Below are 21,606 nucleotides of genomic sequence, written 5' to 3'. Positions count from 1 at the left end.
ATTCCTAAGAATTAAGTAGTTCCCCTCCAAGGCATCATATTTCCTATGCCATTTTAGGAATACAGTAGGATTATTAAGTGCCTGTAGGAGAGCTAAAGTTGGGAACGGGAGAAAGTACATGAAGGGTTTGATGAGAAGCTCAACGTGAGCCGGCAGTGTGCGCTTGCAGCCCAGAAAGCCAACCGTGTCCTGGGCTGCATCAAAAGAGGTGTGACCAGCAGGTCGAGGGAGGTGATCCTGCCCCTCTACTCTGCTCTGGTGAGACCCCACCTGGAGTACTGCATCCAGCTCTGGGGGCCCCAGTACAGGAGAGACATGGAGCTGTTGGAGAGAGTCCAGAGGAGGGCCATGAATCTGATCAGAGGGCTGGAGCACCTCTCCTATGAGGACAGGCTGAGAGAGTTGGGATTGTTCAGCCTGGAGAAGAGAAGGCTCCGGGGAGATCTAACTGCAGCCTTCCAGTACCTGAAGAGGCCTACAGGAAAGCTGGAGAGGGACTGTTTATGAGGGAGTGTAGTGACAGGACAAGGGGTAATGGGTTTAAGCTGAAGGAGGGTCTATTTAGATTAGATGTTAGGAAGAAATTCTTCACTGTGAGGGTGGTGAGGTACTGGAACAGGTTGCCCAGAGAGGTTGTGGCAGCCCCATCCCTGGAAGTGTTCAAGGCCAGATTGGATGAGGCTTTGGGCAACCTGGTCTAGTGGAGGGTGTCCCTGCCCGTGGCAGAGGGGGTTGGAACTAGGTGATCTTTGAGGTCCCTTCCAACTCAAACCATTCTATGATTCTATGATTTTTAAGCCTACATTCTGATACTCTGTGATGAGAAATTCAGTGTTTGTCAAACAATGTTCTGTGTTACAGAGACCTTAAATCCTGATGAAGCAGACGCTGCTCCAGTTGGGCTTTGGAGCACTTGGCGGAATTCTTCTTTACTTGTTATTTGTCCTAGTTCTGCTACTGCTGCATTTCTGTTCCTTTAGTTAAGATAGACAGTTTATCAATAGATTTTTGTACTCTGTTAACATTGTAGCATAATTGAGTGACAGGGTGCCACAAAAAAAAATACTGTGCAGCCTTATTGCAAAACATTAATATGACACATAAAAGAGTCCTTAAGAAAGGGGAAGAGGAGTTGGGAAATGTAGCTGAAGATGGAGAGGGATGCCACCTTGTGAGACTAGAAATGAGACAGAAAGTGGTAGAGTGTTTTAGGAGTGACTTTTATCAGTATTAGTAAAATTGGAAAAGAGCAAAGAAGTCTTTGGTGTGCTCTAGAAATGAAGGGGAATGAAATGACATATTTTAGGTTAAACCAAACAAATCCTTGAGATGTTTACTTGCAGAAAAGCTAGTGATTTCTAAAGATTTTTTTTTTTCAAAATTGTAGCACATTCCATTCATTTTATGTCTTGTGGAATCTTCTGCTAAATTATCTTGGATACTGTGGAGTCTAATGTTTTCCTCTGAACGTAGTTGTTCCCCTGCAAAACCTCATTCTGGAGCTGTGAGCTCTTCTAAGTATTGGGAAGAGCAGCTCTCAGCAGCTTCCCAACAGAGAAGCAGTTGGTTCTTCAGCGGCACAGTAGCGACTTCAGAGTTCTTAGCTGCCTGATGTTTAAGTTTCATGTCATTGGTTCCTGTCTGTCAAAGCTGTTGGCTGTGGGTCCAGTCCTCTTAGATGAACAAAACTGTGATTAATTAAATGTTTGCTGCTCTTTAAGTATTTCTTCCTTTTTTTCTCTCATTAAGGACTTGTACCAAAAGGAGTTGAAATTACAAGACCACCTCCTTTATCTAAAGCTGTTTTCTTTTTCTTTTTTTTTTAATTTGTTTTATTTACTCCTCATATGGCTCCTCAAGTCTGGCAGTACTTTACTTTACTTGAACGCTTAGAAGCACTGAAGCAGTAGAACATTGATGTCCACAGATGAATTTGTAAATGGATATAAGCTACAGATGGGGCCTGTGAGAATGGGCAGCATATTGGTCAGAGGTTTTACTTTTATGCGCTGAATCATTGATGCAGCTCAAATTGGTAGCTTTTTCCAATCTTCCGATATTCTTTTCTTCATACAGGTAAAGCTGTGTTCCTGGCACGAGACAAGCACCATTTGGCAGACCTAAGCCATTTGATCCGTCACGATGCCCCTTACTTATTTCAAAAATATGTTAAAGAGTCCCATGGCAAGGATGTACGTGTCATCGTAGTAGGAGGCCGTGTGGTGGGCACCATGCTCCGCTGCTCAACAGATGGGAGGATGCAGAGTAACTGCTCACTTGGTAGGAAAAGCATTGGTCATAGCTTTTATCAGAATTTTTCAATCCAGTTGAAGAATCACAAACCCAACTGAAATAAGCTGCGGGTTTTATTTTGTATTAATTGTGCTTACTGTTGGGGGTTTACAGAGGAAACACAAGAGTGAGGATTAAATGAGATGTGGGTTGAGCAAACACAGGAGAGAGAATCTCTGCCCAAAGTATTAAATGGATAGGACAGATAAAAAGGGGTGGAGGGGGAGGTTCTGGGAACACAAAGGAACAACTGATGCAGTAGTGGCAGTGTCATGCTAATGCCATGTTATCATTCATTTCATACTGTTAAGAGGAACAGAAAAAGAAGGAAGACAGAAGATGAGACTGAGGAAGGTGGAGGAGACAGCCAGTTGGAAAGAGAGTAGAAGAAAGTGTTAAGGGAGGAAACTGTTAAAGGCAATAAACAGTTGGATTGCATTGTGTAGCTGCTGTGCTGCCTTCAGTCTGTCAGGCTCCTTCCTGCAACCTTTTCCCCCAAAGACCATGTCTGGGAGGAAGAGGAAGGTTACTGCATTGATTGTAGCATACTCAGAACGGAGTTTCTGCATAGCTTTGGGTTAGGACAGGGGGGTTTCTGAGGTTAGAAGGAGGAAGGAGAGTTGAGGTTGCTTGGCTGAAACTGTACTGAACCTGAGCAGGGATGGGATAAAATGTGTTCATGTGTAGTACAGTTTTGGTTAGTCAAAATGCCCCAAATGTCTAAGAGGTTTTAGTTACTACTTGGTGTTGAGGAAATACAGCTTGAAAGATTTTTTTCTGCTAAATCCTGTTTTGGTTTGTTATTGTTTGGTAGTTTGTTTTTTTTTTTAACTTAAGTGTTGTGATAGAAGAGTTCTGAGTCGGGTAATAGATGAACTGTGAACTGGACCAGCTGAGGTTCAGACACAAATGTTCCCTAATTCTTAACCTATGATAGCAAGCTGAGAGGGACAGCAGCAGATGATAGTGTCTTAACTCCTGTCCCCCTCAATTATATCTGTTAGAGCTGTTATCGGGAACGCTTGGTTTAATTTTGCTGAAAGATTTCTTGCAATAATTTAGAAATATGTATGGAAAGCTTCTACCTTACAAGGAACAAATTGTTAGGTCATCTTTTTAATATCCCAGGATCATAAAAATGTATCATATCTGTCATGACTAAAAAGTTAGCGCTTAACTGTTTTTTAAACAAGTTATTCTGACCTGCCAAAAGCAGGTCGAGATTATCTTTTGAAATCCTGCTGTGGCTTCAAGTTCATTAGTAGTCATGGTGGAAAGGAGTTTGCTTTCTGAGTCATCAGCAGTGTGCTTGCAGGCTTGGTTTGGAGCTTCTCAACCAAAAAGCACCAACCAGTTGAGAAGGATGTCAGTCACCTGTGACTAGACTACAGACAGCAAGTTTGTGGTTGTTTATTTTTTATTTTTTTCAGGTGGTGTAGGGATGATGTGCTCACTGAGTGAACAAGGCAAGCAGTTGGCAGTCCAAGTGTCAAACATCCTGGGGATGGACGTGTGCGGCATTGACCTGCTGATGAAGGACGACGGTTCATTCTACGTCTGCGAGGCCAATGCAAATGTAGGTTTCATTGCCTTTGACAAGGCTTGTAATCTAGATGTAGCTGGTATCATAGCGGACTATGCCGCTTCTCTCCTTACCCCCGGTCGCTTGACGCGGCGCATGTCCTTGCTCTCTGTGGTGTCCACGGCAAGCGAGACTAGCGAGCCAGAGCTGGGCCCTCCAGCTAGTGCCGCTGTCGACAATATGAGTGCTAGCTCCAGCTCTGTCGACAGCGACCCTGAGACCACGGAGAGAGAGTTGCTCACCAAGCTCCCGGGGGCTCTATTCAACATGAACCAGCTATTAGCCAATGAGATCAAACTTCTTGTAGAGTGATGCCACATGTAAATAGATGACCAACAGAACTCTCTCCTGTAAATTTTTTTTTAAAACCAACTTGCAATGCTGTTTATCAGAGAAGCTCAGAGGAATGAGGAAAGGGGAGGAGGTATCAAAAAAGCAAGAGTAAAAGGCATGCGTGCTGTGATTCCTGCCCCTACTTTTTTGCAGAACAAAATTGTGTTCGTTCTTCAGCATCAGTTAAAGAAGAAGATTATCTTCAGTTAATGAAGATGCTCATTTTACAACCTAAGTGAGAATTCTATTTGGACGCTACTTTGGTCCCCAGACGTATTGCAGTTCATGTATGTTCACAGGCAAGCATTAAAGCATGATTCACACTTGAAGATTTTCAGAAAGCTGTCTGGCAGCTCTCTAGAAACTTCTGTGAATTACTGCACCAGTTAAGTCTTCTACCTCTGTAAGGCTTGATCCTGGAAATTGCTGACTGCCTCAAATTCTCAATGTGAGTTGAAGGTGTTAAATACCAAGTATTTCAAAGTTCCTGGACACCTACTGTTCCTACTCTTGTAGATGGGAGCTGTAAGTTCAGGATCATTTTGAAGTCATCACTTTCTGACCTTGCAGGATATGGCCTTTCAAATGATGAGGCTGAGAGAAGTGTCAGTTGACATAATGCGAGCTTTCTGTGCAAATCTGTAATTTGTGCCATCTTGGTATTAATTGGCAGCTTTGTGTCTACATTTCTTCATAAAGTTTTTGAAGGAGGATTTTAGTACTTGTGTTTTTCTCATTTCAAGTCCTGATTTTTGGAAGGTATGTAGGGGAATTGGTCATACTCTATTTGTGGCAGAAGTGGCACATTTTAACTACTTTTTGCATGATTGGAGGAGATAAACAGCACTGTAATGTTTGGTATACAAAATAATGTTTAATCCAATGTGAAAAAGAATTACACTAGTTTAAAGCAAATGTGCATCGACTTGTATTTGTTAGTGTTTTAGTCTTTTTGAGAGAGATCTGCAATGTTAATGTTCCTTTTTCTTTAATACATGCTAGTCCAACACTCCCTTCTCTATGCCTGCATCTTTCACAGTGGCCAAAGTGAAAACACTGCAGACTATTTGTTAAGAAAACACTTGAGTTAAAGCCTGTACATTGGTGGGGTAGAGATTTTTTGTTTTGTTCTTGGTTGTTTCTTTTTTTTTTTTTTTTTTTTTTTTTTTTGGTGGGGGTGGGGGGGAAGGAAACATGGTGAGGTGTGGAGGAGGGAAAAGTTGGTTAAAAATGATTAGACATCTAGAGGTACTTTAGAATAAAGCTGCAGTTCATACAATACGTACCAGGCTTAATTTTTCCCCACTGAACTTAAAAGGTGATGCTGGCAGAAATCCAAAGAGTGTAACCGGGGAGAAATACTTAATTCTTAGCTTTGGGAAACATGCAGCAGATTTTAAAAAAGAAAAAGAAAAAAAAAGAAAAAAAAGAAAAAAAAAAAGGGGAGAGCTCAGCCAGAATTAAAAAAAAAAAAGAAAAAAAACCTGAAAAAAAACCCCTAGATCCACAAATAACAAATTGATCCTGGACCCTTACGTGTGTGTGGTGTGAGTGCACACACTTGTGTGTGTTGTGTGCGCACATTTGCTTTGGTTTATTTCTTTTTGGGTTTTGGCTGTCTAGCTCCTACTTTTTTTCCAGGCTTGCCTGATTTTTCCTTAGTCCTTCTGGCTGTGCATTTTCTTATTAGCCTTGAGCTGTTTTGGAAAACAGATAACCTAACAGATACCGAGTCCATTTTTCAGTCCCTATCTTCCCCTTCCTTTTCCTCCTCCTTCTCCTCCTCCCTCTTCATTCCTCTCTCATTCTCTGGGTTCATAAAGCCCTGAAACTATATATATATATATAAATATATATATAAACATATATATATGCATATATATATATAAAGATAAGCCTCTTTTTTAAAAAAAAGTAAAACATTTACAATTGAAAAATAATCTTGTGAAAATAGGGTTTGTTTGAAGGGGGGTTGTGTGTGTGCAATGCTGCTGTTTTCTGGATACTTTAATGGAGCATGTCCCGTGTACCCTCTGAAGCTCTGCACTGCCCACCTCTGTGGCCCTTCCTCACCTCTCTGCTGCTCTGCTGTTTTATCTTCACTTGGACCTTAAACACAACTCACGGACACTATGCAGAGAGTCTTCAAGAGGCAATAAACAGAACAGTATTAAACTGCTTTATGGAGGTTTGATCACGCTTCTTTGTACAGTTCGTTTTTTTTATTTTAAAAGGAATGTAATAAAATGGCTTTTTTTTTTGTAGAATTAAATATTATTATTAAAATCAAGTGAAAGGTTGACTGTTGGTGTTAAGCAGGAGAGTGGACCAGCTGGTCCAGCAACAAAAGGAACTTCAGCAGTAAAGGTATTTTCAAATCTTTCTTCCTGAGCCTTCAAGTGCACAGGTCATACCTGAAGAATATAAAGGTCTTTAACTTCCATGAAGAGTTGCAGAAGCAGAGAACATGAAAGAAACCTAATTTTCTAGTTACTGAGCAGTAAACTGTCTCTTCCAGAGACTTTTCTTCCCTTGCTTGTTTATCTAAAGGGGATTTGGGTGGTGGATTGGGTTGGGGTTTTTTTGTTTATTTTTGTTTTGTGTGTGGGTTTTTGTGGGGTTTGTGGGTTTGTTTTTTTGTTTTGTTTTGTTTCACTGGTAGGTGCCTGCACTCTGAGGGACTGATGATAGGGTCAGTTTTTCCGTTTTCAGCTATGGCACACATTGAGCACATGTGGAATAACAGCAGGGACTAAACATGTGCTAGTTGGTATAGTTGGATCGTTGTATTTCTATCACAGGAAACATCTTTTAGAGGAAGGAGCTGGTAACTGAACATGCACACATGCTTCTCTGTGGTTGGTGCTTCCATTCCTAGTTTGGAGATAAGTCAGGAAGGGAGACAGGATTTGAAACATCATGTACATTTGTTTGGACATTGGGTATTGATACTGCATGAAAACCTTGCTTGAGGGTTCATTGGTACAAATGGGCACACTTGTCTCGTGTATTTACTCTCTACTTATCCATTGCTCCTGAAATAATGAAATGTATAGAATGGGCTCGGGGTATGAGGGGGGTGTCTTGTTTTTACTTACAGGAAAAAAACAGCAACAAATCTAGCCTGTGGTAATCAGGCAATGTTTCCCATTGAAGGTGAACTTTACAGAAGTCAGCTTTATACACTCTATTTCCTTCAGTTCCATATGTTGAAAACCACATGCTAAACTTTCATACAGTTGCACTAACACTATCTCCGTATGTGGGTTTGGAAGCATGTGCTGAAAAAATGGTCAATGTAGTGCTGGATTATGACAATGCTAATACAGCTGATGGTGATACAATTATTTTTGTGTATTTTAATGTTTGGAAGAGCCAGTTAGAAACTCTTGTTTACAAGAATAATTTCCTTAAACTACATCTGATGAAATTTTGTTCTTTGTAACACTGGAGTTTTTATTCTGTTCAGCTTACTGTGTTTATAATTGATGTCTTGCTATGTCAGTGTACGGATTGTATCTTAAGCCTTGTATCTAATGCTTTGATGTGTTTTATAAAATCTTTTCGTGGAATGTTACAACACCTCATCTGTAACACAATGTTAGTGCTTGGTGTGTATGTGGATTGTTAACGCTTTTGTTCTGAGCTGATGGTCATTCTTGGAGCATTTTCTCCCACTTCGTGTGCTATTTTTCACATGTGATACTCAGGAAATAACCTCTGGAACATCTGTGTATGTCAGACGCAAAGGAGATATTTCTTCAGATGTTATACTGGACTTCAAAATCCAACAAAACCAGTGACGTTTCCTAAATCTTTTCCCCCTTATAGCAGAAATCTGTCAGTTAAATACATAAGGGACCTTAAGGGCTTAGAGAGACTTTGAAAACAAATCGCATGTACAGTATCTTTCTCATGGCTCACTCTTTTTGAGAAGGTTTATGGGCTTTATGGCTGGTGTGAGACACACGACCCACTCCTGTTCTCTCTATGGAATAGTAGGTGCTCGGACAGGTAACTTCTGCTGCTACTGTCTTTTTTCATTTTTAATTTTTTCACTGCTCTAGGAATTGTTTTAAACTGAACACTGCAGGATTTCTAACAAGATGTTTGCTGCTTTTTCCTTTGTTTTATTTCTTTAAGTCTTTTTTAACCTTGGAGGGTGACTTTTGGAGCATTCTGATGGTGGATCTTAGTCTGCTGTTGGAAGTCTCCAAGCCTCTCATGTTTCCAATTTGAGTTGAAAAGTTTTCATTTTGTTTATTTGTTTAAACCAATGACACAAATTAGATGTGCGGATTTTGGGTGGGATTTGTTGTTTCTCTATTTTGTGTGACTTATTCTTCCTTTTTTTACAGAAATGTGTTCTAACAGTTCACACTTTGTTACTGTTCTTTGCAAAACTTTTCAGGAGCCAAAAAAGTCAAACAATCCAGAGAAAACCTTCCCTTCTCCCCTTTCTGATGGCAAGAGTGAGAACTTATGAAAAGTCCTTGAGAATGTTCCTTCCTAAACTTTTCCCCCCAGTAATGCAAGCGGGTAAAATGGTAAACGCAGCAGTTTGGTGACATCCAAAACCGACCTGTTGTCAGGTAAATGGACTCTTTTCTGCTCTTACTGTAAGCTTCATAAGTTTGCTAACTCGTCTGCCTTCCTTTCTTCCCATCAGTTCATTTTGGTGAAACTTCTTGAATGATTTATTTAAAAGTGATATTTAGAGAAAATCCTACTTTTCTTCTTTATTTCATCTCCTTATAAACGTTGACGTTTAAGAAAACTCTGTCGTTGTCCTTTGCTCTACTCAGGTGAGACAAAAGTGAGTCCCCTCATGTAAGTATATGAGGGACAGTTTTGTAATACATTAATTCCACCTCCTCTTTATCACTTCAAATTAGTTTGTCTTCAAGTGTACTATTTTAGCTTGAAAGATTCGATGCTTTCCATTTGCCAAGTGAACATAAAATATAGCTGCATCAATTAGGAATTGATAGGTATGGAAAACTAGTACTAAGAATGTTAAATTAAATCTATTAGAATTCAATAGAGCAGGATCCTGTAAAGAGGACAGATGGGAGAATGTGCGCTAAAGAAAAAGTCTGTGGGACCGATTACTTCTGTTTGTGGAGGATGGGGTGACATGTTTTATATTGCCCTTACTGTTATATCTAAGTACTTGTACACTTTATTCTTTTCTGGCAACTCCCTCCCTTAATCTCAAACCACTTAAAAGTGCTGGGGACTTTTTTTTTTAATTTTGTCTAAGGAGGAGAATCTGTATTTTATTCACAGAGATAAATATCAGGTGATCGGAATACCATTCAAAGTGGAAGAATATGAGCCTTCAGACAGGCTTCCAAGTTTCCTGATGCAGTATTTTATTTCCCAGGACATCTGTAAATAATTAGCACTGGTTTCAGACTTTTTTTCTGTATGCATTAATAACTCTTCTATATCATCATAAAATAGTCTACTTTTCATATTCTCAATTTATATTTTCCTGAAACACAAAAAATTTATCAGCAATACCATAAATTGCAGCTTCAAATTAAGGTGGGAGGGAATAATTTTAGAGCCAAATTTTGCTCTCACTTACACTGAGATAAACCTGGAATCACTCGGTGAAAGTCAGTGGAGTGACATCCAATTTCACTGGTATAATTGAGTGTATAATTTGTGTCTTTAATTTTACTTGCAAGATAATTTTACAGACCTGTTATACTTATGTTTTCAATGCTTTTTCCTTTCAGACACACCCACTTCTTACATCTCAGCACTGGGCAGGCCTATTCCTTTACTTGTGTATATTTTTGTGCATCAGCTGCTATAGGACACGGGTGTAACACTTTCAGGCATGTGGTTGGGTGTCTTTTTGGGGCAGAGATTTGTGGTTTTGTAACAATGTCTTGAAAAGGAATTTCTTTTCCTCAAATTTCTTGAACACATTCATGGTGGCTTACAGTTTTGCAACTCTAACCTGATTTTATATATATTACGTGAAGATTTTCTTGGAAGACAGACAGTACTAGTTCTTTGCAGTGTCTGCAAATGACCTTTGGTGGGGAGAGTTGATCAAAAATTTACTGCCTTCTGCAGAAGTTAATGTCTTAATATTTAATGTTGCTTGAAAGGTGGTTTTACAGATCGTGCTCCTTCTTTATGGAATGGCTTTCAAAGCCTTGTATTGATCTTGCTTGTGTCCAGTGCTTTGCCTAGCGTATGGGGAAATGTAGAATTTGAATAAACCGTGACATCTTAGACAAAGGATGATGATTATGTGCGTGCTGAACAAGAACTTCTTCTGTATGCCCTTCTGCTGCAACAGAGTAATAAAACTGGTAGGTGGCAGCAGCAGCAGAAGAAACTCATGTGACTGTGACCTGAGAGCCTCCAATACTGTGAGAAATGGATTGCAAAATATTCACTGAAGTAAGGGGGACGGAGGAGAGAGGCAGAGTCCCTGAACTGTCCCTTTGAATGGTGAGTCTAATTTATAGAATTCTAACCATCAAAAGACTAGCTGTAGTACAGTAGACACGTTGATCTATCTGATTTGGTGCTTGGTTACCTGATGCCCTAATTGTGATCTTCGATTCAACATTCCACTTTTCCTCACTGCCTCTATAAGGCACAGCATATGCCTTAAAAAAATTAAAAATTGCCACATCTTAAGAGTACTGGAAAATAAAGCTGGAAGGACTTTATCTAGTCTATCCATTTTTCTGCCCCACAGGAAGATCAGTCATAGTTATACCATTGGTGACAGGTTTGTTTTAACCTGGTTTAAAAACCAAGGAATAAATGAGGAAGATTCTGCAGTCTTTACCTATGGAATTTTATTTTACGAAGGTAAAAAGTATCCTTACTGTCAGCCAGTGGTCAACTACCTGGGCTGAGAGCCCATCTGTCTTTTTTTCTGCTTCCTTTTTTGCCTATCTGCTATCTAATGCTTCTTTTGGGGTGATTCTCTTATGTACTTCTCGTACATACAGGTCTCTTCTTGAAGTGTTCTTGAGTATTTTAGCACCATGCTACTTGGTGATAACTGAAATTACATGTGCGTATACATATATTTAACATTTAACAAATGTTGGTTCCTTTGAATCGAAAGCCTGGTACCCCTTTGAGTGTGATGAACTTCTGTCCTGGTATTGTCAACATGCATTCTTTTTGTGCAAGGAGCATAGTTTACAACTGCATATAATAAGCAACTAGCTTCATGCTGTAATGACACTTTAAGAACTCAGAATTTTCACGTGGTACGTAATCGTTACTTGAGATTTAGGAACAACAGCAGGGATTTACCTATAACAAACAAATAGTTTGTTATTAAGTCTAAATTATATCCTTAAATCACTCTAATTTTGTCTGGTAGGGCGCAGTGGTGCACACTTACTCAAATGAATCTAGATGAATTTTTCAGAATTCTTGTATGAAGTTTCCTATACATAAAAAAACCTCTTCGAGACTTTCCCCTCTGTTTCTGAATCCTGGCCTTTTTTTTTGATTAGTTTGACTAGTCACATCAGTAAATCCAAACTGGTAAGTACAAAAGATAAATTGCTTCTTAGATTTGTACTAGTCATTAGCCCATCACAATATAACGAAAAGGATTTAAGGACCTCTTATTAATTGCTCAAATGTCTTTACATAACACTTAAGAAAAAATGTTTCTACATATTGTTAAAAGATTTTTTTGTCAGGGGGTGATAAGATATTGATACAGGCACAAAGTAAAAGTGCAAAATGTTTTCAGGCACCCAAATGCTCTCAGTCCCAAACTTGGAAGTACTGCATAAAAGCTCTAAACTATGAGAACCTGAACCCCAGATCCATTATTCTCTTCTGTGAATCTTATGTAGCTATTAATTATTGTGTAACGATATTTATAGAGCACCATACAGATTAAATGATAGAGGCCCTAGAAACACCATGATAGTAAAGGACAGTGTTCTTTATGGAGGCTTCGTATATCTCAAGATAGAAAAAATGATCGGAACAGCAACAGTTAAAATTCTCTTCAAAAGTGGGAAATGCAAAGTATATAATGTTTCTGACTTCATGGCTGACAGCTAGTATTTTCAACCACCTCTTCAGTTATCTAAACCACTGATCTCTAAAACTTTTGGATTGCATATCCCTATCAGTAAAAAACATTTTGAGCATGCACTCCAATATATGTTTATTTCTAAGATACATACATGTACTACTATGTACATTATTTGTCCTGCATACCCCCTTGGGAAATGTGCACTTTGCTTTGGAGAAGACTGGTCTAGACGTCATCAAAGAACGGTAGTTCCACCATAACAATACCTCCATTTTAACTGAGTCTCCTACCAGAGATTAAAATGCTGACCTCTAGTAAGATGAGTTCTTTTTTTGAAAAGAAAGTAAAAGAAGAGAGAACAGCAGGATATGGAAGCACTGATGAATGGTCTGCCGTAGGGGAAGTTTGATTCTGGATCAGTTGAAAATGCAGAGAAACATGTCCAAGTGGATTGGGAAAAAAAATGTGGTCAGAATATATATACCAATATGCAGAACACAGCAGCAGCTTTTGTACTTTCATAAATGTTTTTAGTTTACTTACAGCTAAGTATTAGTTCATAAATTTCAAATTCTGTTTCCTGTTGTTATCTGGGGTAGTCACACTAAAATCGGGAACAACACTTACATATAGCAAGTAAACGATCTGAGTCTTTGATATTCAGGCAACTAAATAGTCTCCAGTGCACTTTTTGTTGTAAGGAGGAATGCCACTAGACTTTCTGTACATAATATATGCTAGGCATGCTAGCCTTTAGGGACTGGATATCAAGGAGGAGAGCTGAAAGTCGATATCGAGCTGTTAATAAGAAAACTAGCTGTAGCACTTGCCTACTAGAATGGATGGCTATGTAAATTAAACATGTTACTGCACCGAGTTTACATGACAGTAATACTTGGGAAGAATGGTGTTAATCTGGCCCTGAACATGGGTTTATTTGCCCAGATATACCTGTAACGTTTTGCTTCTCAGCATCGTAAGGGATAGAGGCATAGAAATGTATGTAAGCCTTTTTAATGAGCAAGGGGACCATTCTAGGTGACTTAGTCAAGTGTTCAGGAAAGATTTTTTTGGGTGTAAAATAAGCAGGAATTTAGGGTACTCTCCCAGATCCTCCATGTTTTCACATGTGGCTGTTGATACAGAAGGTTGGGGTTTTTTCTACTTGATGTGACATAGCAAAGCATCCTGTTCTATGCACCTGTGATGTGGTAGAGATTTGAAGAAGGCAGAATATTTTCCATTCTTATCATAGACTTCCATGGGCAGGCAAGGGGTAGTATGTGTGTGAAAAGAGGAATGGATAGGTTCCTCGTGCTGACTGAAAAGTGGATTATGGATTAGGCTGATAGAAAAGTTAACATTTACATTGTACTTGGGCATGTGTTGTGGTTTAACCCAGCAGGCAGCCAAACACCATGTAGCCAGTTGTTCACTCCCCGCTACCAGTGAGATAGGAAAGAGAATCAGGGGAAGAAAAGTAAAATTTGTGGGTTGAGATAAAAACAGTTTAATAGAACAGCAGAGGAAGAGAAAATACTAACAATAATAATAATGATGAAAGGATATGTAAAACAAGTGATGCACAATTGCTCACCACCCCCTGGCCAACTCCCCCAGTTTATATACTGAGCGTGATGTGGAATATCCCATGTGGAATGATATGGAATGGTATGGAATATCCCTTTGGTCAGTTTGGGTCAGCTGTTCTGGCTGTGCTCCCTCCTGGTTTGTTATCCACCTCCTTGCTGACAGAGCATGGGAAGCTGAAAAGTCCTTGACTTAATACAAGCATTACTTAGCAACAATTAAAACCATCAGTGTATTATCAACATTATTTTCGTCCTAAATCCAAAACACAGCACTATACCCGCTACTAGGAAGAAAATTAATTCTATCCCAGCCAAAACCAGGACAGCATGGCATTTTCAAGGTATTTCTGCATCCCCCTTTTGTTCCCTTTAGATAGAGTGCAAGTATTAGTAGAATATACAGAGTCTGCATAGCGTATTGAGCTCCACCAAGTGTGTGTGGGGGAAGGGCTTAGAAAAGATGAATGTGAATTTCTGTGTGTCTGCTAAGTGTACTTTTTTAGTTGGAGGCAATTTCCTGTATGTAACTGCATACAGTGCTCTGTCTTAGGGTAATAGATTTTTTCTGTTTGGAAGGAAGTGTGTTTGGGGAGGTAAATAATGTCGTTCTGTTGTCCATTTCTATAGGAAGCAGAATGGTTAAGGCAAAGCAGTTGAAATGCGTAGGAACTACGCGACTAGTTATATCCAATGTGTGGTGTCAGTTGAGTACGCATTGGTGTTGCTGGGGAGAAGGTCTTTTGGTCTGTCTTTTAATAAGAGGAGACAAAGAAACATCTGAGAAAGGACTTTGAAAGTGTTGCGTACATTGAATTACATCTTCTGTTGCCATTTCTTTTTGCTTTCAGAAATCTTTGATGTGCTTCTGTACAGGTATCTTATTAAAAACCTATTGGTGGCTGAAAGGCCTCTGGTGTGTAGGGCTGAGGTCAGTGGAAGAGGGGAGGAATAGGTGTGGAATGCTCTCTAACTGAGAACGGTCAGCTGTGTTAATCTGGGCCTTGACCAGCTGAGGACAGAGAGTTAAAGTCTAACATAGATTTTGCTAATCTGTATATTTTTATTGCGATATATACAGTAGTAGCAGAAGTCTTTGTCAAATGGTATTCTGTGTAGCTGTCACTAGAAAGTGCAGTTGCTTTTGATCAACAATGAATTTTTAAATTTCCCTTGTCATGTAATGCTTTGCATTTTTCCAGGTGTGTAGGTATTGTATTCTGTTAATCTGTGGTTTAATGTAATATGCTATATACAGTTTTCCAAATCAGGACTGAATTTTTGCCTTGGACAAATTGCAATATAATTGAGGTATTTTAATACAGGAAAGGAAAAGAAAAGGAGTGTTATTAGAAGTAATTGGAATTTTTTTCAATAAAGTATTGGAATCAGAAAAAACTAATTTATCACATTCATCAATTTTCAGGGATATATGTTAATTTCCAGAATTTATTGGGACAATCCCTCATGTACAAAACAGCATTTGTTGAGAGGGAGGCAAAATCCATATTATATTAGCCAGTAACCCAGTTGTTGCTACCTCTTTCTCCAGTTACGCATTTTTTCTATGCAGATTTCCTGTTTATGGTGGAAGCAGCGATACTACTGAGCTTCCTTGATGCTTAGTTTATCTGTGTTGTAAAATACTTACATTTTGGGGAGAAAGGAGCTGGAGAGGTGGCAACTGTACACAGTGTTATGTGGACTAAACAGGAGGGTGCTGTGAAGCAGAGAGAGAAGACTAAGCAGTAGCTGTATACACAGGTATCCTTTCAACTCTGTCTTATCTGTGTAGTGGGAGTCCAGGAGTCAAGATGACTGTTCAGTTATACCGTGATGAGAAATGGGACTGTCACATTGACTATGCAACTGTAAATATTTCATATCTGGGGTTTACAAGAAGTGTGGTTTGCCCAAGGGTGCGCGTGCAGTTTCTCTTCACTACTACTGTGCAAAGCACTGTCTGCTAGTATTTATTATTCTCTGGATTCTGCCAGTTCAGTGGTATTGCGTATTAAGCCAGAAACGTGTATAGTATTTTGTAACTTTCAGGAGGAAGCTTGGTATGCTTGTGTGTATATTTTCCCATCCCTCTAACAAACACAAGGCCAACAGAAACAAAACAAATGTTATCGTTACTTTCCCCACCCATCTTTACAGCAGTGTATGAGAGGAGTAGCGCAAATGTAATGTGATGTAGGGATTCTTGTCCCTGCCCTGATGGAAATGTTTGTTTACCGGATGGCAAATACTGAAGCTTTATCACTGAGAGAACTAGGCAGAAAGAGGCTGCAGTTTAACTTTGCTAAATTTCTATACAATTTTTCCTCCACATGAAATATTTCCACAGGAATGTAATGCTTGTGAAAGATGCTGGATCAACAGTAGCAGAGATTGAACTCCTCTACCCACAGGAAAGGTAACGGGAACTGGTTTTTTACCTTTAGAACAAAGCCTTCACAGCATCTCACTCCTTGACCTGGAAAGGCCTTTTCCAAGGTCAGAAGAGGAGTTTGGTACCCATGACTCAGTCCTTGGTGCATCTCTGATGCAGCTATCAGGGAAGCCAGATAGATGCCAGTTACAGAGATCTTTTTTTATGATGTCTGCTTGAATTTCTGATATTAATATTTTTGGGGAAAAGACTAACTTCTTCAATGGTTTGTTTCTCTAGGTTTTTCTACACCAGCAAGAGATCTTCTCTTCCCTCTTACGGGGATGCTTATCTCTTGATAATGCCCCCTTCACGATGAAGGGCAGAAAGGATGGACCAACAGCAATGTGAAATGGGGTGATGCCCACACTTGGGGTTAACAGTCATAATGAACATTGTCCTACTAACATGGAGAACTGAATAAAAGAGTTACGAATTCTAATTCATGAGAGTGTGAGGTTCTTTTTGGTGTCTTCTGCACAAACTCCTCTTTCTTGAAGTGCTGGTTAACTTTAGAAATCTGTTGATCTTGCAGCTTTGATACAGCTAAGCCAGAAAAGTAAAACTTGTTGGATATTCTTCATCATAGTAGCCTCCCGCCGCCCTTAATTTCATTCCTAAGAGTTCTAAAATGCTTTATATTGACAAGAATAATTTTCCTGAATGCCTTGCCTAAGTCACTGTGAATACAAGTCTCTTGAGTTTTAAAAAGAAAATCATACTATACTGATAGCTTTGGTGACTACTAGACAGACACAGAACTACAACTCTGTTAACCTATCAGAGATTCTTTAAACTATTAGATAATGTGCCTTTGGATTTTGAGGCCACAGTGGCAGGGCTTGTTATAGACATGGTCATGTAAATTCTTACTACATATTGTTTCTGAAGAGAGTTAATCTTTACAACCATAGGTTACAGATCTTGCACGTCTCTCTACTGTTTTATTGTTAGTGAAACACTGTAAAGAGTTAGACGTATACTGATGCTATTTCTGTAATGTGCCTACTTGAAGTTCGTATTGGTGAAGCAAGATACCAAGTTGGTACATTATCAGTAAACACCTGTCCTGGTTTCAGTTGAGAGGGTTAATTTTCTTCATAGTAGCTGGTATAGGGCTATGTTTTGGATTTGTGCTGGAAGCAGTGTTGATGTATTTGTTATATGGACCTGTTGTTGTTGAGCAGTGCTTACACAGAGCCAAGGCCTTTTCTGCTTCTCACACCATCCCACCAGCGAGTAGGCTGGGGGTGCACAAGGAGTTGGGAGGAGACAGGACAGGTGACCCAAACTGACCAAAGGGATATTCCGTACCATATGACGTCATACTCACTTTATAAGATGCTTGGGGAAGAGGAGGGACGGGGGTGGGGGGGGTGGGTGGTGTTCCGAGTGATGGCGTTTGTCTTCCCAAGTCATCGTTGCACGTGCCAGAGGCCTGCTTTCCTGGAGGTGGCTGAACATCTGCCTGCCCATGGGAAGTGGTGAATGAATTCCTTGCTTTACTTTGCTTGTGGACGTGGCTTTTGCTTTACCTATTAAACTGTCTTTGTCTCAATCCACGAGTTTTCTCACTTTAACTTTTCCAGTTCTCTTCCCCCATCCAGATGAGGGGGAGTGAGTGAGCAGCCATGTGGTGCTCAGCTGCCGGCTGGGGTAAAACCATGACAACACCTCTTATTCTTTACAAGGTAGAATGTTCAGTTTCCTTGTAATCTTTTCCTTCTGTCCTTGAAATCCTTAAATCTTTCAGAGGTGATAATGCACTATGAAGCTTGACTAAATTAAATTTTAAAACAAAGAATTGGTGAAATTGAAGTGGAAAATGGAACCAAATGTAAACCCTTTATCTAACTGGTAATCGCGAGAGGGAGCATAAGGAAATTAAAGTGTAGTATTCCCTTGAACTTTAAATCTTGAATATATTTTTAAGTTAGATTGCATCACACTAGGCTGAAAGCTAGCACAGTTTGGGTAAATTAGTATAAATCACTTTTTGCAGAAAGTGCCCTTAGATTAGAAGATGAATGAAGGCATTGGCTTCAAAGTGCTCTTTAGGTCAAGAGTTTAGCAATTGCTTACTTTTATAAGTACTTGCATGACTGTCCATGTACACAGTGACTGAACTGCCAGTGTATTTGTAGTAATGAGAAAGGCAAACAATTTAATGTTCAGATGTTTCTAGAGAGGTGTTCAGTGCTACTGTGCAAGGTCAAGCTGAGACATCACTGCTAATGCTGTAAACAATTCTGATGGCTCAGATTTGAAATGGAATTCCTCACATTGAGGCATGTCTTCCAGGATAATAGGTTCTCCATTCTCTAATATTATAACAAACAGTACAGGAACTTGTTTTCTGAAACTTGTCAACGAGTGAGGGCTGCTACTGAAGAAGACTCCATGTGGTGGTACAGCTATTTTCATTCCTGTTTTCTGTATACTTTTTATGGTTATTTGCGTGGAAACTAGGAGTGTGACTGGTACTCCGTCTGCAGCTATGCCTTTCCTCAAATAGCTACAGTTTGTGGTTGGTAGTTTTGCAAATCTGTGTGTCAAACCATACACCTGGTAAGCAGGTCAAATGGCTACCGCTGCAGATCTTGTGGCCATCTTATCTCCTGTGGTTCACTACTTAGGAGTATGCTGATACATATGCTAATGCTTCCATAAGTGCTTTATATAATTTTCCTTAATATTTAATGTTATAAAAGTAGAACAGTGGAGAACCTTCTAAATTCCTTCTTAGTTTCATATATCCCATCTTGGTAAGCTAGTTCCAGGCCCTTGTCTGTATTTCAGTTCCCTTTTCTTTGCGGATGCTCAGCAGTGTTCTCCCTGTTCTACTGCCTAAAGTTTACAGATTTGCTCCTCCTGCTTTCGTAGTCCAGAATGCCCTTCTCATTTTTTTCTTCTTTTTTTTCTTTCAAATGCTCCTGCCTGCTTGTCATAGGAAAAGGCCTGGTGTTGTTTCTACTCTTAACCACTGGCCCCACTGGTTCTCCTTGTCCCAGGCACACAGAGAGTAGCTTAAGAGTATTTCTTACTTGATGTCTATTATAGATAACAGTTCTTTGCTGTTTGTGTGAATTACCCTAAAAGCGTGTTTTCCTTTTTTAGGGGGAGAAAGACAGGTTTTGTTACTACACACTTTCTTTTGGTATTTCACAGCCCAAAATGCATTAGAAGTTAAATAGAAAGTAAAAGAAGTTACTGAAAATAGAGATTTCTAGTTTCACTGTAATGTCTCAAGTGAGTGAGAATCAGCAAATTGCAATGCTAAAAAAAGATCAATAAGTCCCTGGCTCTTGCATTCATTTAGCTATCTTTGATGAGAGGGATTAGTCTCCTTGCAATCTATCTCTTCCTGTATCTCACTTAAAAACTCCAATTCAAGAGCAGTGGTCAAGAACATGTTGGTAACATGTTAAGTTTTATTTTGTCTTTCTTTTGTTCCTTTGAATATGAATACTGGGTATCAATAATCAAGTAGTAATTGGATATTCATAATACAATATTTTTATATTATTGCTTGTACAGTACAATGAAAACAGAGTAATAATAGGTCTGTAGTGATAATACTGACTTATGCTGTGATGGTTGGGGAAACCTGGTATAAACAGTTCCTTTTGCACTTCTCCATTTCCTCTTAATTGGAATTGTGCTTTTGTACCGGCTACAGAAGTGGAGTACTTCTAAAATTCTGGTTTGCTTAGTAGAATGAGATGTTGGGGTGGAGTGTATTTGTATTGAGGCCAAACTGTGAGAGAGGTTGCAATTTTGTTTAGTATAAGAGCTGGAAAAACCTCTGACTTGGCTGGCCTGCATTCCCAGTTGTGCATGATAGAAGCAGACAGCTGTGTTTTGACCGCTGTCTATTTTGTTTTTCTGGGTCATCTTCCTTATTTTTTACCTCATCACCTTCATTGCCTTTCCAACCTTCTCTTTCCCTGTCCGAACAACTCTGTTTATCACTGTACATTTACCTCTAGGTCGTCTGCAAAATCTAGGTGTCATGTGGAACTAGACATCACATCATCTCTGTGACTCTCTCATCCCATGCTGTCATCACTTCAATGTTTTTCCAAACATGCTACTTTGGAGGTCTTCCTCTGCTGAGATGGTAATGTTGTTGAGAAGGGAGAGCATGTAATGCAATGACGAAGTTGTCTCAAAAGCCTCAAGGGTGGAATCCATGGGGGAGAGGCTGCTGCTCTGTACTTCTTTCCCCCTTAATTTAGCTGTTAGTGCATAAGCAAAGTACAAGCTAATAAGCTTGAGCCCTACGCTGTTTCTTGGCTTATGCACTTTATCTTAGACATTGGCATGCTGCAGTGGTTGGGATAAACAGTACTCCTCCCTGCCAGCTGGTGAGATCAGTGATTACTGTGTCAGTACTGCTGTGCTCTTTCCTACTTTGCAAATGCTGGCTTCTGAGATTCGGGCAAGTCCCTTGGTCTCCTACATGTTTGCCCTGATCTGCTGTGGACCTACTATCTCAGTTTGTGGAAGGAAGATGTGTAATACTGGGCTCCAAAATCATGTGAAACGTACTAGAAAGAGTTTCTGTCAGAGATGGAGTTACAACTGCTCCATATTTTTCTTCAGCTTTTTCATTAAAATGTTTTTAATATTTTTTATGACAGTGCTTCTGAAGATTTCTAGTGAAGGAAAAAGTCCCCCTCCTAGTTCTGCCTATCTTGTCCTCCCTAGAGAGAGCATACAGCAGCTGTCAGAGCTGTCTGTACTGTTACTTCCTCACAGCCCTTAAGATCCAGGACGAAGAGATACAGAAGAATATAGCGGTGAGCTTCCACAAGGAAAGAATGGGATGTTGCTTTCTAGCATCCCTGATCTCCATCTGCGTTCAGCTGTTTTGTGATGGCAGTGCTTGTCTTTGTAAGAATATGAAATTGAGAGAGGAGGACGCAGGGAAGGAAGGGGCAGAATCAATTCCAGCTGTGATAAGTCACCAATGGACCAGTGGTCCCATCTGTGGTGGGGAAGAGGCAGGGTGTAGAGCTTGGGCTTTTGGGGATTTAAAGGAGCAACCTCCACAGCTTTCTAGTCCCCTCTTTCCAGCGTTGTTGCCAGTGCTGTTTTACAGGGAAGAGTATTTCCTTAAGTCTTCCCCGTAACATCACACCACACAGCTTTCTGTGGTCCTGTTTGCAAGGTAAGACTCTGAGGGAAGAAGTCCTCCACAAAATCATTCAAAGTGTTCTCTGCAGCCTGAATCCTTTCATGGCTTGGATTGGTGATCTTTTGTCTTGGCCCAATCTTAGTAATAGCTCACATATTTTGTAAACAGCTGAATTTGCAAACAGGGAAT

At 39.8% G+C, this 21,606-nt stretch overlaps 1 protein-coding gene and 1 long non-coding RNA gene across 9 annotated transcripts in view; both read left to right on the top strand.

Moving 5' to 3' along the window:
- RIMKLB (ribosomal modification protein rimK like family member B) overlaps nt 1-5,216 on the top strand; it is a 101,465-nt gene extending 96,249 nt beyond the window's left edge. For all 7 annotated transcript variants that reach the window (XM_075762094.1, XM_075762119.1, XM_075762088.1 and 4 more), the window contains 2 exons: nt 2,077-2,280; nt 3,723-5,216. In XM_075762094.1, the coding sequence (XP_075618209.1) occupies nt 2,077-2,280; nt 3,723-4,186 (668 nt within the window). In that variant the 3' untranslated portion in view covers nt 4,187-5,216. The remainder of the gene's footprint in view (nt 1-2,076; nt 2,281-3,722) is intronic.
- A 470-nt stretch (nt 5,217-5,686) lies between these two features.
- Nucleotides 5,687-16,719, top strand: LOC142603153 (uncharacterized). 2 transcript variants are annotated; one of them, XR_012837031.1, is made up of 6 exons: nt 5,687-8,221; nt 8,619-10,684; nt 10,938-11,053; nt 15,417-15,607; nt 16,194-16,262; nt 16,518-16,719. It is a non-coding gene; the product is annotated as an uncharacterized LOC142603153 (long non-coding RNA). The 2 variants fall into 2 exon arrangements; XR_012837029.1 differs by having other exon boundaries at nt 5,687-10,684.
- Nucleotides 16,720-21,606: the final 4,887 nt, after the last annotated feature.

The sequence above is a fragment of the Balearica regulorum genome, chromosome 1 (genome assembly GCF_011004875.1).
Source record: "Balearica regulorum gibbericeps isolate bBalReg1 chromosome 1, bBalReg1.pri, whole genome shotgun sequence".
Classification (NCBI taxonomy): domain Eukaryota; kingdom Metazoa; phylum Chordata; class Aves; order Gruiformes; family Gruidae; genus Balearica; species Balearica regulorum.
The sequence above is the reverse complement of the archived record's forward strand: the minus strand, read 5'-3'. Positions and strand labels throughout refer to the sequence as shown.